Source organism: Thunnus maccoyii, chromosome 18 (genome assembly GCF_910596095.1).
Source record: "Thunnus maccoyii chromosome 18, fThuMac1.1, whole genome shotgun sequence".
Classification (NCBI taxonomy): Eukaryota; Metazoa; Chordata; class Actinopteri; order Scombriformes; family Scombridae; genus Thunnus; species Thunnus maccoyii.
The window spans coordinates 5,620,146-5,633,000 of NC_056550.1; the positions used below are offsets into that span (position 1 = coordinate 5,620,146).

General features: G+C 40.3%; 1 protein-coding gene across 10 annotated transcripts in view; it reads left to right on the forward strand.

The window, feature by feature from the left end:
• caskin1 (CASK interacting protein 1) overlaps nucleotides 1-12,855 on the forward strand; it is a 115,266-nt gene that overhangs the window by 66,932 nt on the left and 35,479 nt on the right. For 8 of the 10 annotated variants that reach the window (XM_042392669.1, XM_042392664.1, XM_042392666.1 and 5 more), the window contains exons 3-7: nucleotides 5,510-5,607; nucleotides 5,726-5,871; nucleotides 8,585-8,680; nucleotides 8,801-8,931; nucleotides 12,227-12,335. In XM_042392669.1, the coding sequence (XP_042248603.1) occupies nucleotides 5,510-5,607; nucleotides 5,726-5,871; nucleotides 8,585-8,680; nucleotides 8,801-8,931; nucleotides 12,227-12,335 (580 nt within the window). Of the gene's footprint in view, nucleotides 1-3,465; nucleotides 3,487-4,573; nucleotides 4,902-5,509; nucleotides 5,608-5,725; nucleotides 5,872-8,584; nucleotides 8,681-8,800; nucleotides 8,932-12,226; nucleotides 12,336-12,855 lie in introns of those variants that run through there. The other 2 variants (XM_042392674.1, XM_042392671.1) reach the window with 2 other exon arrangements.

Sequence of the window (12,855 nt, forward strand, 5' to 3'; positions counted from 1 at the left end):
TTCTGTTTCTGTTCTGCATGTATTATAACAGTATGATTAATGTAACTGTTTTGTAGCTTTTGACATCTGTGTATTACGTTCATTATTGAATTAATTTATTAGTATTTATTTATTAGTAGTATTTCTCATTGTGAAACTTGAGAGGATAACAGGGGGAGGAGAGAGTGGAGGAATAGAGAGAAAGAGAAAAGTTGCTGCTCCACATTCACATTCATAGTCTGCACACAGACGCACACACAAAGCGAGTGTGACTCCTGTGACTCCTGTACTGTACCTGGCTTTCTCACACAATAACTCACACACAAAGATTTTACAGCTCGCAAGCTCACACTCACGCATACTACTTGTCAATGGTAGAGGTGGCACTAAGCACCTGTGACCATCTCCATGGTTACAGAACGCTGAGCATCCAATCATAAAAAAGAGCAAAACTGAGTTGAAGGCCAACCAGAAGCTAGTCAACCCCATATACCTGTATGGGTCAGGAGGTGTATATTAAAGACACCCTCCCCCTTAATTTGATGAAACTCCTGACTGTAGTACTGACTGTTTGCTAAAACCTCTGAGCAATGATTTGACCAATGATAGCTCAGCAACTGTAACTAAGCACAGCAGGACTTACAACATTTGGATGTCCCTACATGCAGATAGGAACCACATGGGCCGGGTGGTGTCTTTAACGACTGGAATAAACAGTATGTTGCTCTAACACAGGCTGCAATTAACCTGAATATGGTTCTTCCAAGTCAAGTCAATTTTATTTGTATAGCCCAATATCACAAATCACAAATTTGCCTCAGGCGACTTTACAGTCTGTACAGCAATACAACATCCTCTGTCTTTAGACCCTTGATTTGATTAAAGAAAAACTCCCTAAAAAACCCCTTGAACAGGAAAAAAAAGGAAGAAACCTCAGGAAGAGCAACAGAGGACAGATCCCTCTCCCAGGATGGACAGATGTGCAATAGATGCTGTGTGTACAGGATACAACACAAATAACAGAATACAACATTGAACAGGATAACAAAATTATAATTGATTTATAATATATATGAAAAATGTGATAAAGAGTATGCCAAACAGCTTCTGGGTGCCACCAGAACAGAATAGGACGTGAGCCACGCAACCTCCATCAACATGGAGACCTGGGAGGAGGACTGAATACAAATGCACACAGGGGAGACTCACATCACATCATTCACATACACAGGAGAAGAGACAGGAAAAGACAGAGACACTGGAGGAAAAGAAAGATAAAGACATCATTCAGAGAGAGAGACATGAGGTGAGGCATGAGAGACTAGAGAGGACAGGAGGAGAAAATAGGGAGAGAGAGGGAGAGAAGAGAGAGGAGCCCACAGCTCGGACACTCGTGCTTGTGGAACAAACAAACGGAAGGTTAGAGAGATGCAATGGTTATCAATAATTGCAATAATCAATAATCTTGTTGGCAGGACAGAGTTTAATAAATTCATTGAGACAGAAACCAACCCACCATGTAGTACAAGGTCATGAAGTACTCAATTAAATGCAACTGATTGTAGGTTAAGGCAAAAAGATGAGTTTTAAGTTTAGATTTAAGGGACTCAATAGACTTGGATTGTTTGACGTCAGCAGGGAGGTTATTCTATAGGAACGGGGCCTGATAGAAAGAGGCCCTGTTGTTTGCTGACTTCTTTTTAACATTGGGTGCACACAGGTACCCTGCATTCTGAGAGCAGAGAGCTCAAGATGGAATATAAGGTTTAAGGAGATCAGACAGGTATGATGGGTATTCAGACAGGTATTTAGGATTTTATGAGTCATCAGAAGCATCTTAAAGTCTGATCTAACATGGATAGGAAGCCAAAGAAGGGAGGCTAGAATTGGTGTAATACGATCAAATGTTCTTGTTTTAGTCAAGATTCCAGCTGCAGCATTTTGAACCATCTGAGGTTTTTGTACTAGCACGTGGCAGACCTGAAAACCGAACATTACAGTAATCAAGTCTGGATTTAACAAATGCATGTATTAGAGTGTCTGTGTCAGCCAATTTTAGCTATGATACGTGAGTGGAAAAAGGCAGTCTTAGTTATGTCTTTAATGTGTTTATCAAAAGAGAGGCTGGGATCAAACTCCAAGATTCTTGGCTGCCACACTTTGTGAAATCACACAGTTGTTGAGCGTTACTGTTGTCTGTATCTAGCAGGGCCAACAACCAGCATCTCAGGTTTATCTGAATTAGAAGCAGGGAATTTAGTGACGTCTAATTTTTCACAGTGGCCAAGCAGGTCTCTAATTTAGTAATTTGAGTATAATCATCAGCCCTTATAGGCACATATAGCTGAGTGTCATCTGCGTAGCAATGGAAATTTATTCCATGACTATGTATAATTTGGCCAAGAGGCAAAATATAAAGAGAGAAAAGCAGAGGGCCAAGAGACCAAGCCCTGAGGTACTCCATATTTAACATCAGACAATTTAAATGTAGTATTTTTATAGCAGACACAGTGTTTTTTCAGATACATTATGTAGGACTTAAGCCAAGAGAGAGCTAGGCCAGAGACACCAAAATTACAATTTAATCTGTCTAATAGTGTACAGTGATCAATGGTGTCAAAGGCTGCACTGAGATCCAATAATAGAAGCACAGAGGTGGAATCTGAATCCATACCAATTAGAGGATCATTTATCACTCTGGTTAGATCAGTTTTGGTGGAGGGACAGGCCCTGAAAGCCGATTGAAAAGGTTCATATAGATAATTTTCTTTTATATGGGTTGAAAGTTGTTGAGACACAACTCTCTCTAGTACTTTAGAAAAGAATGAAAGATTAGAGACTGGTTGATAGTTATTAAGAATGAGGTGCAGTTTCTTAAGTAGAGGTTTAACCACAGCGTCTTAAAACTAGGGACAATGCCGGTAGTAAGTTATAAATTAACAGTATCTAGCATTGTAAGTCCCAAAAAGGCTGGAGGTCTTTAAAAAGTTTTGCTGGTAAAGGGACGGGGGCAAGTAGTTGGTGTAGAAGCTGACACGAGCTTAGTCAAAGTTTCAAGAGAGATAGTCTCAAAAACTGTAATAACAGGGACAATCTGTGACTCTTTGTAAATAAATTTTGTAAGACAGAATCTGCAGGAGTAGCTTGAATTGAAGAACAAATCTCATCAACCTTATTGCAGAAAAAGCCTAGAAACTCATGAGCTCTGATAGGTGAACAGCTTATGGACGGCAGCTTTTTAGTAAGTTTAGCTACAGTGTCGAAGAGAAATCTAGGATTATGTTTATTAATATTGATTAAGCGAGAGAAATATGCTGCTTTCACAGCAGATAAAGCACGCTTGTATTTTTATAAACACTCCCAAGACCAAGGGGCACATCATTAACAATCTACATTAGTTTTTGGGGTTACAGGTTACATTTTTTAAAAAAGCCCTGTTTACAACTAGCACATTCACTAAGTAATATTTCACGTTAGCAGCTTTGTCCCGCTCTTTATTGTATTTGGGTAAGTTAACACTCAGCCAATGTTACCGAAAATAGTGTTTTGTTTGCATGTTAACTACCACACCAGTTAGTCCTAATGCTTAAAGCCTTTTCTCTTGTAACGTTAGAAGTGAAAACTTACTATTTAAAAATACGAACAAGTATGTTAGCTAGACAGCCAAATTAGCTTAATTACATAGCTAGCTACAGCAGATAAAATCATATCAGCTGCCAAAATCAAAGATCGGCAGCTAGAAATGAGAAACTTGCTTTTGTCTACGTCTTTCTGAAATCAAGAGGCCATTGTGTTAAACATTTCTAAGAATTTCAAGTAGTAAATCTGCATTTTAACCATTGTAAACTGCATATGTAGTGTGCAAGAACAGAAAGCTGTACAGACATAACCTGCACATTGCTCTTTCTTTTTTTCTATTTCTATTTTTGTGTCCATATCTGTATGAGACAAACTCTTATGGAGAAAAATGGAAGAGCAGAGCAGGTTTCATTTCCATCTCAGACTACGCTCATTTTAAATAGATGGCGTTCATATAATACAGACCAGCCTGCACCAGCTTGATGACAGAAAACTCCAGGTTGCTTTTTTCCCTATATGCTCAGGTAATTTGGCTCCCTAGGGAATGTAGACTTGAAAATATGATGTTGATTTCACAGGTGCGCACTCTGGGCTGGTTTGGTGCATTATTAAACCTTTTTAATGATGATCTACAGCAGCATTTCCCAGAGTGGGATCAAGGAACAGCTCCAGGGCAGGGTGAGAAAAATGAAAATGGGTTTAATTTGGCTCTTTTATCATTTCACTAAAAGGTTGCAGTCAGAGAGAATGTCTAACAATGACTTGTATTTTATTAGGTTTCACTCTCATCACATTTATATTCCCAACTGAAAGCAGTATAAAGAATATTCTCACATGAGAATCCTTGAGACAAAAGAGAGTCCAAAACGTGAGAAATTCCCATCTCCTACTAGATAAAATGCTATTTAACAACCCCTTCAAGTACAAATTCCAAGTAAGCTTGAGCCTGAGGAAATGATCTGATGTTACAGCACTGTGGCATCCAGAGTCTGTGACTGTACTGTTGGTTTTCTGTCTAAAAAAATGCACTTAGTTTCATTGTTATGTTCCTTTTTTCCCCACAATTGCTGTGTAAGTGTGTTGTTATAACCATACACTGATAACCTTACACTTGGCCTTACAGTAGGAGCAACTGTCAGTACCGGTCCCATTCATTGCACTTTTATTTATGTGTACTTACTTGACACCTTAGTCTCATGGTTCATCATTCTAAGGTCACAGTGTAAGAGCCTTTATAAAGCTGTTTGTGACAGTGTTTGATGGAAAACAGCAAATCTCCAGAGAGAAGAGGAAGAGCCACAGGGAGAAGACACATGTCACTGTTGATATAAGTCAGATAGAAGGTGTGTGTTTGACACAGAAAGGCAGTTTTTATGTGTGTTTGCATGCGTTTATGTTTGACTGTCTGTGTCCTCAGGTTATGTGACGATTTCTCCCTCTTATACCCTTTCTCATGCTTATCCATCAAAGCTGACATATCAGTCTCATCAGCATACACCCTCTGGCCTCACACACACAAACACATACACACACACACACACTTACACATACTGTAGCCTTTACATGATATAATACCTTTCCTCTTTTGCATATTTTTCATCTCCCACCACTCCATTTCTCCCCCTCTGCTCTGTTTTTCATCTTTGCGGTAGATACAAATCAGATGTTTGGTCCTAATCCACTGCTATTAAATCTATTTGTCATGCTAAGCTTTGCCATTATCTCTGGCCTGTGTGTGTGTCTGTATGTATGTGTGTGGTCTAGTTTTTACATGGTTATTGGGTCCAAAAAACCCAAGAACAGCAAAGCTAGAGGTGTCTGTCATTAAGAAAACATAAAAACAAAGGAAGGATAATGAGGTAGAAAATAAGTGTACTTCACAAGCGTAATAATGATATATGTGTGTTTGTGTGTGTGTTTGTGTATGCATGTGTGTGTGTATTCAATGTAGGTTTTCTCCACTGCATCACGCTTCCCTCAATGGGAACCTGGAGCTCATCTCTCTGCTGCTGGAGTCGCAGGCTGCTGTCGACATCAGAGACCAGAAAGGTGAGAAGGAAATACACACACACACACAGAAACTACTGTATGTTTTACCGTCATACACATAAATATCCACCGATCAATATGTGATGCATATAGCCTGTGTGTGTTTGTGTGTATGCAGGCATGCGGCCACTGCACTACGCAGCCTGGCAGGGGAAGGCGGAGCCCATGAAGATGCTGCTGAAATCTGGTTCGTCTGTCAATGGCCAATCAGATGAAGGACAGATTCCTCTCCACCTGTCAGCACAACACGGCCACTACGACGTGGTGAGTCACACCAACTCTTCAAAACACACTCACAACTGAGAGTGTACTGACTAGGCACGATTCACATAACAGGGCTGTCTATTTAGTAAAATATGTTCTGACTGAATATTCATTAATTTATTATCAGTTATTTTATTAATTCATTTATAATTCATATGTAATTCAGCTACCTATGTAGGAAGATGATGTTCCCATTCTTAAAGCTCCATTCTCAGGATGGTGTGGGCATGTACAGACTGTGCTTGATTGACCTTTGTCTCACTTTCTTGTTAATGTCGTTGGACTGGTTCACACTTTTTCGCCCATCTTCAACTAGAGCAGAGATATAATCTCACGCACAATAACTGAAGATACATGTGTGGGTGTGCAAGGACTTCAATCCTGCCTACAAGTCACTGATTGGTCGACTAACATTTTTTCTGTGTCAAAATGTAAAAAAAAAAAAGACTGTAACAAATAAATGTTTAGAAACAAAATGACACTAAAGATAAATTTCATCCCGGAGGCTTTTATAGCTTAGAAAAAAAAATCAAGGGGAAACACTGCAGTGCTGCTGCAGACTTGCCAAAGAAACAACAATGAAATATAGCAGACTTAGTACGGCAACAAACAGACCCTAGAGGAGAGAGACACTGAGCATTCACAGACTCCAAAACTGAATAACCACGTGATTCCACTTGATTAAATAACCATGATTTATACAGGCTAACAAACTGGGACTGAAGCTCTAATCCACAGCTGCTCCCAGTGTGCAAGGGCAAATAAATAAAAAAATACAAAAAGTGAAACAAACCAGAGATTAAAACATGAATCATTTAACAACCAGCAAGAAAAAAGCAAAGCAAAGATTTGAGGGAAATTTGCTTTAAAAACAAGACGGGCGTTTTTGCCTGCCGTGAGGGAATCTAATTTGCTCTATTCTCCTAATTTGTTACATTTTTAAGGTGAAATAGAAAACTGAAAGCACAATTAAGTAATTCCTCTGGTTGGGCAACTTTATGAAATTTTTAACTACTTTAACCAAGCTTTTCCTTCCACTTGATATCACAGTACTCCTCTGAGGTCATTTTACAGGGACAAGCTGCAATCTAAAGGGATGGATTCTCTTAACTCACCTAGGGACACAAACTGGCTGAACTCAGCCTTTTGTGATAGATATACACACATCCTATTAAAGTAAGCAGCTTGTTGGCATCTCTGTGTCATTATCATATTATGTTTTTTTTTATCAAAACACAGTCACACAGTCAAAAGATACATATTTAACATGACAACGAGCTTAAAAACATCGAATCAATGAAGCTGAAAGATACTTTTAGATGGAAGTGTATTGATGTCTCTGCCACAAATGTGTTTATCTGCTCAGCCCTGATTTTCTGAGGACATCTGTTGTGCTTTTGATTGTTAACAGAGCGTGACATAATAAGGTTTTATGAGCATGCATGCGTGTGTGTACAAAAATGTAATGAATGTGTCTGTGTAGCTGTTTGTGCATTGCGTAATTACATCTTTTTATACTTGTAATTTTTGAGCAAGTGAGATGGTACGTTGTTAGTGCTGTTGCCTCACGGTGAGAAGATCGTGGGTTCGCACCTGCCGGCCGGCTGCGGCCTTTCTGTGTGGAGTTTGCATGTTATCAACTGCATGGGTTTCCTCCATGTGCTTTGGTTTCATCCCACAGTCCAAATGCAGGTTATGTAAATTGATGTTTGCTTAGCCCTGCCCCCCTTAGTTACTGTTGCTACACCTGTCAGGCTTTCTGTTCTCACCTGGCACATAAGCAGTCTACAAAAATAATGGTGGCAGATTTACCAAATTCTTATTAATGTTTGAAACAATGGGTTCTTGGTTTCAGACAGAGGTAAACAAAAGCAGGCTTCTCATTTCTAGCTGGCAACTATCGATTTTGTTGAAAAATGATAACGGCGGATTTATCTTGCTAGCCAGTTAAGCTAACGGCTCCACAGGTTGGTTGAAAAATCTGTCTCCAGCTGACTTTTTAATGTTTCCAGTTGACTTGTTTAATCCCATAAAAGAGGTCTTAAATATGCACCTGATGGCTACATACATGATATTGTGCTAAAGAACGGTGCTAATTATTGCATGCCCCAAAAACTCAATATTCTCTCCAGTTGATGATCCATGTAGATAACATAGAAATTATTATATGTATGATAAGGAAAAATGTAAGATCAGGCTGGTATTTCATTCTAACATAAACCCTGTTTGTCTGCTTAGCTTGCATACTCACTAAAAATCTTAAAGCAATATGTTTCACCTTTAATGTTACAAGAGAAAAGGCTTTTAGCATGGGGACTAACCAGTGTTTGACAAAATAACATTATCTGGAGTGTAAACTTCCCCAAATCCAATTGAGAGCAGGGCAGAGCTGCTAACGTTAGCCTGAACTCTACTAGCATCCAGGACCAGTTTCCACACAGTGGGAAATACTTCACAGTGGATGTGCTAGTCGGGAACTGGGCTTTTTTGTTACATGGTCAGGGGAGGGGAGTTAATTTGCGACTCCGTAGCACCTGTAGGTGTGAGTGTGAATGGTTATTTGTGTATATGTGTCACCCCTGTGATAGACTGGCGAGCTGTCCAGAATCCCTGCCTCTTATCCAGTGTTAGCTGGAGTAGATGGATTTTTGAATATTTGTTGTTTTTTTTTCTCATGCTTGTGTGTGTGTGTGTGTGTATTTCCTGTCTTCAGTCTGAGATGCTGCTGCAGCACCAGTCCAACCCATGTATCGTGGATAACGCAGGGAAAACACCTCTGGACCTGGCCTGTGAGTTTGGCAGAGTTGGGGTAAGAAGCTACGTTTTTAGTCATTATTCAGAAACAGCAGAGACTAGAGAGAGTCTACAGGAGTCATAAAATCTCTTGCTTGTGTTCTATGTGTTTGTGTGTGTTTGTGTGTGTGTGTAGGTGGTCCAGTTGTTGCTGTCTAGTAACATGTGTGCTGCTTTGCTGGAGCCCAAAAAAGGAGATACCACCGACCCGAACGGGACATCTCCTCTCCACCTGGCTGCCAAGAACGGACACATAGACATCATCAGGTACACATACACACTTCCAGATCCAGATCCATCCAAAAATGGACATAGTTTCATATAAACACACGCTCTCATGTAGACATCAAACGTGTTTGTGTGCAGTTTTAATCCTCCACACAACACAGACAACTCTCTCTGTCACAACACCATGTCTAATGAATGACTTGGTTTAAATATCCTCCTGAGCATGCTGATAAAACAGATGTATAACACAACAGGGGCACGAAATGATCTAATACACTAAATGAATCATGAAACAAATGTGTTACCATACAATGAGAGCTGATGCATCAGTCACACACCTCTAAATACATTTTGGAGACGTCTGACTTGAAAAAACAGATCTGCACGGTGCTCATTCACGCTAAATGTCGAGTCATTAAAATCTCATCCCAGCACCTAATTTTTGTTTACGTTTTTGCGATCGCGATGTTTCTTCAATAGCGTCATTGCAAAGTGACTTTTGTTACCGTGGTGATGTCAGCATGTAGCACAAAGCTTTGTGATGAAAGATCCCAGCAGAACGGTGCAGCTCGACAAATAAACACACCACACCGTTCATTTGTTTCCTCTCATCACTCTCAGACACTTTCTGGGCTGTGTGTGTGTGCGTGGCGGTGCAGGAGTTCGCTTGCCTGGCAGACACAGACAGAGAGGCGAAAGGAAAGGAGAGAGACATTGAAAGATGAGAGAGGACTGCAACCGAGAGGGCAGGAGAGAGAGAGAGAGGTAGAAAAAATAAAGGGAAGAGAGAGAAAGAGAGAGGGAGAGAATAAAGCCTGTCATAGTTGATGGAGCAGAGCGTGCCTCTCTAGAAGTGACACTGATAAATGATGCTCATTAGGCTTGGCCTGCAGTCTGTGGCAGACACACACTCACATAAACACACGCACGCATACAGACACTAACTCAGTAGAAGTTAGAGGAAAATTAATTGTATGTTTGACAGCTTTTTTTTCATGGACTGCAGTTTATCTTCCAGCCGGATGCCCTTCTCTCCAACCCTGTCGTTTAAAAGATAAGGCTGCTGATATTCTGTACTTATTGTCAACAAATCCCTTGAAAAACAGCAATAATGAACTGATGCTATAAACAGGAACGCCTCATATACAGTAACTAATTCCTGTTTTCTGTGAGGTTTGCTCATACGAGTGTTACAAGTCAGCTTCACCAAACTGCACGCACTTGTTGTATAATTGATAGTTTTCACTTAATGAGCAGGTGCACATTCATGAGATGTGGTCATTAACAAAAGCGACGGCCCCCTGTTCTGTTCCATTTGTGAGCAGGTTTCATTCACAAAAAAGTAAAAAAACGAAGAAGAACTTCAAGCTTCAAGTCCTGCAGTCAGAATTCATTATGAAAACATAATGCGTTTAGCAGTTTCAGTAGCGGTAATAGGGGACTCAAAACAATCAGACATTATGAACACAGCTGTCATCAGAGCACAGAGGGAATGCTTTGACAAGAAGTTAGATATTAAAATATGTCTTGCTTTCTAAAGCGACCTATCTAAAGACCTCGGGGCTGCTGAGAAGTTTCCTAACAACTACTACATGACAGCTGTATAAGTTGCTGTGCCAAAAAAAATGTTGAACCTCTCAGTAAATTGGCAAGTGTTTCATGCATGAGGCCCAGTGTTAACATGCTGATGTTTATCATGGTGTGTTAGCATGCAAGCAAGTTCAATTTGTGTGTCATCACACCAGAGAATCCTTTTCTCCATGCTCTCAGAGTCCTTTTATATGTCTTTTGGTAAACTTGGTTGTCATATACCTGTCATCCAGGGGTGGTTTCCATAGCCACTTCATGAAGGCCTGATTGTTTCTGTGATGGTTGTCCCTTCAGCAGGTTCTGCCATCTCTGCAGAGTGACTTCTAATGCTGGATTTATGCTTGACGCGAGGCGTTAAGAGACTCCTGGTGCATATACCTATGGTGTGGGTTTTAATTTGTAGTTTGCCGTCTGATTTCACTCATTGACAACACCACCTCGATACTAAACAGGTGTGCTTTGCTTCAATTACATTCTCTACAGCAACTGTGTTTAAATTCTTTCATTCAGTTTGTAATGCCAGTGGGAAGGGCTGCTGTGTTTCCATTTTTTTATTCACTGTGATAGAGAGCAGAGTGTTTGCAGTGGAGATGACTTTACTAGATGTGTTTTTCTGAAAAGGAGACGATAATTGAACCCTTTTTTCAAATCGCTTCATGTTGTTTTCATTCGTAATGATCTCTTCCGACATCATTAACTTGTAGGAGAAAACACAAGCAGCCTAATCACAGCTTTTGGGGTGTCTCTATAGCAGCTGTAGCCTTGACGTGTAGTCATATTTTTCTGAGGCGCACATCAGCTACAGTAGTGTAGCCTATGATGTAGCTTCAGAGCCTATGCACAAAGCCACCTTTGGCACGGCCCCTTAACACATGTATAAAGTTAAAATGCCTTTTGGTTTCTTGGTCAAAGCGGCCCTTCTTGCCTGAGTCCCGGTGGTTCCAAACTTATTTCATTTCACAATGATGGAGCTCACTGCACTCCTGGGAACCTTCAAAGCTTTAGGAATTGTTTTTCTATGAGTCAACACAATGGCTTGGTTTTTGGTCTGACAAGCACTGTGAATGACATACACAGGTGTATGCCTTTCTAAGTCATTTCCAATCAATTGACAGGTTAGCTTCAGTCAAGTTTTAGAGATATGTCCAGGAAAATCAAAGCAAACAGGATGCACCTGAGCTCAGTTTGGAGTGCTGTAGCAAAAGGTCTGAATACTTTTAGATTTTTAATACATTTGAAAAAAAATTCTAAAGATGTTATGCTTTGTTGGTATTATGGTTATGGTTTATTAGGTGTAGATAGATAAATTCTAAATTCAACCTGTAATACAATAAAGCGTACAAAAAGTAGAGTCTGAATACGTTCCGAAGCCACTGAATTTGGGACCCATTTTTTGAAAAGATTTATGTCTTCAGTAGGAACTAATGTGCTCGGGGTTGAGAGCTACTGACAGGGAGAAAGTATTGAGAGATGGACTTAAACATGATTGGTTTTGTCATTTTGGTTCTGTCATTCAGACAGTCATTTCTCTTCAGTAAGGTGCTTTGGTATTTCATGTTCAAGATAATTCTTTTTGACAACTCCTGTTCTTGCTAGGATACCTCTCTTGTCTTTCTCACCCTCTTTTCATACTCTCTCCTTTGCAATTCTTCATACTCTGATTTCACTCCCTCCTTGCTCTGTCATTTCGTGCTACACTTGCAACCTCCTTCCCTTACGCACTGTCTCTCTCTTCTGCCCTCAGACTGTTGATCCAGGCAGGCATAGACATCAACAGGCAGACCAAAGCGGGCACTGCCCTGCATGAAGCTGCCCTCTGCGGCAAGACCGAGGCAGTGAGACTCCTGCTGGACGTAAGTGGAACTCTATTGAAAACTTTCTATCACTGACACCCTGGTTTGAGTTTAATCAAAGTACAATTCCAATCTAATTTTGACTTTCTAGTATAAGGTATATAAAGATGCCAATACCAAATCTCAGAATTTCAATTAACTCTGCCTTCATGATTGTAAATAAAAGATCAGCCTCTGTCTGAAACAGTAGTTTAGGGCCCCCCTCCCGAGGAGCCAACTCTGTTCTGATTGGTCAGCCCATGGAAGCTGTCCCTCGGGCTCCACGTCAACAACCCATGAAACAACCTCTAGTCGTAGGATTAGTTTTTCTTGTTCTTAACTCGAAATATGAACTTCTCAAATACATCAACACATGGAAAAACCTTTGCAACAACCTTAGCAATCAAGGCTACGGAAAAGACGGCCGTTTACGGGCATACGTGACGAGCAGATGTCAGCTTGTCAGCAAGGTAGAAAAAACTGTTGCAAACCAAGTGTTCAGAGCTGGTTTTGCCCTGACTTTTTACTTGCAGGGAGCATT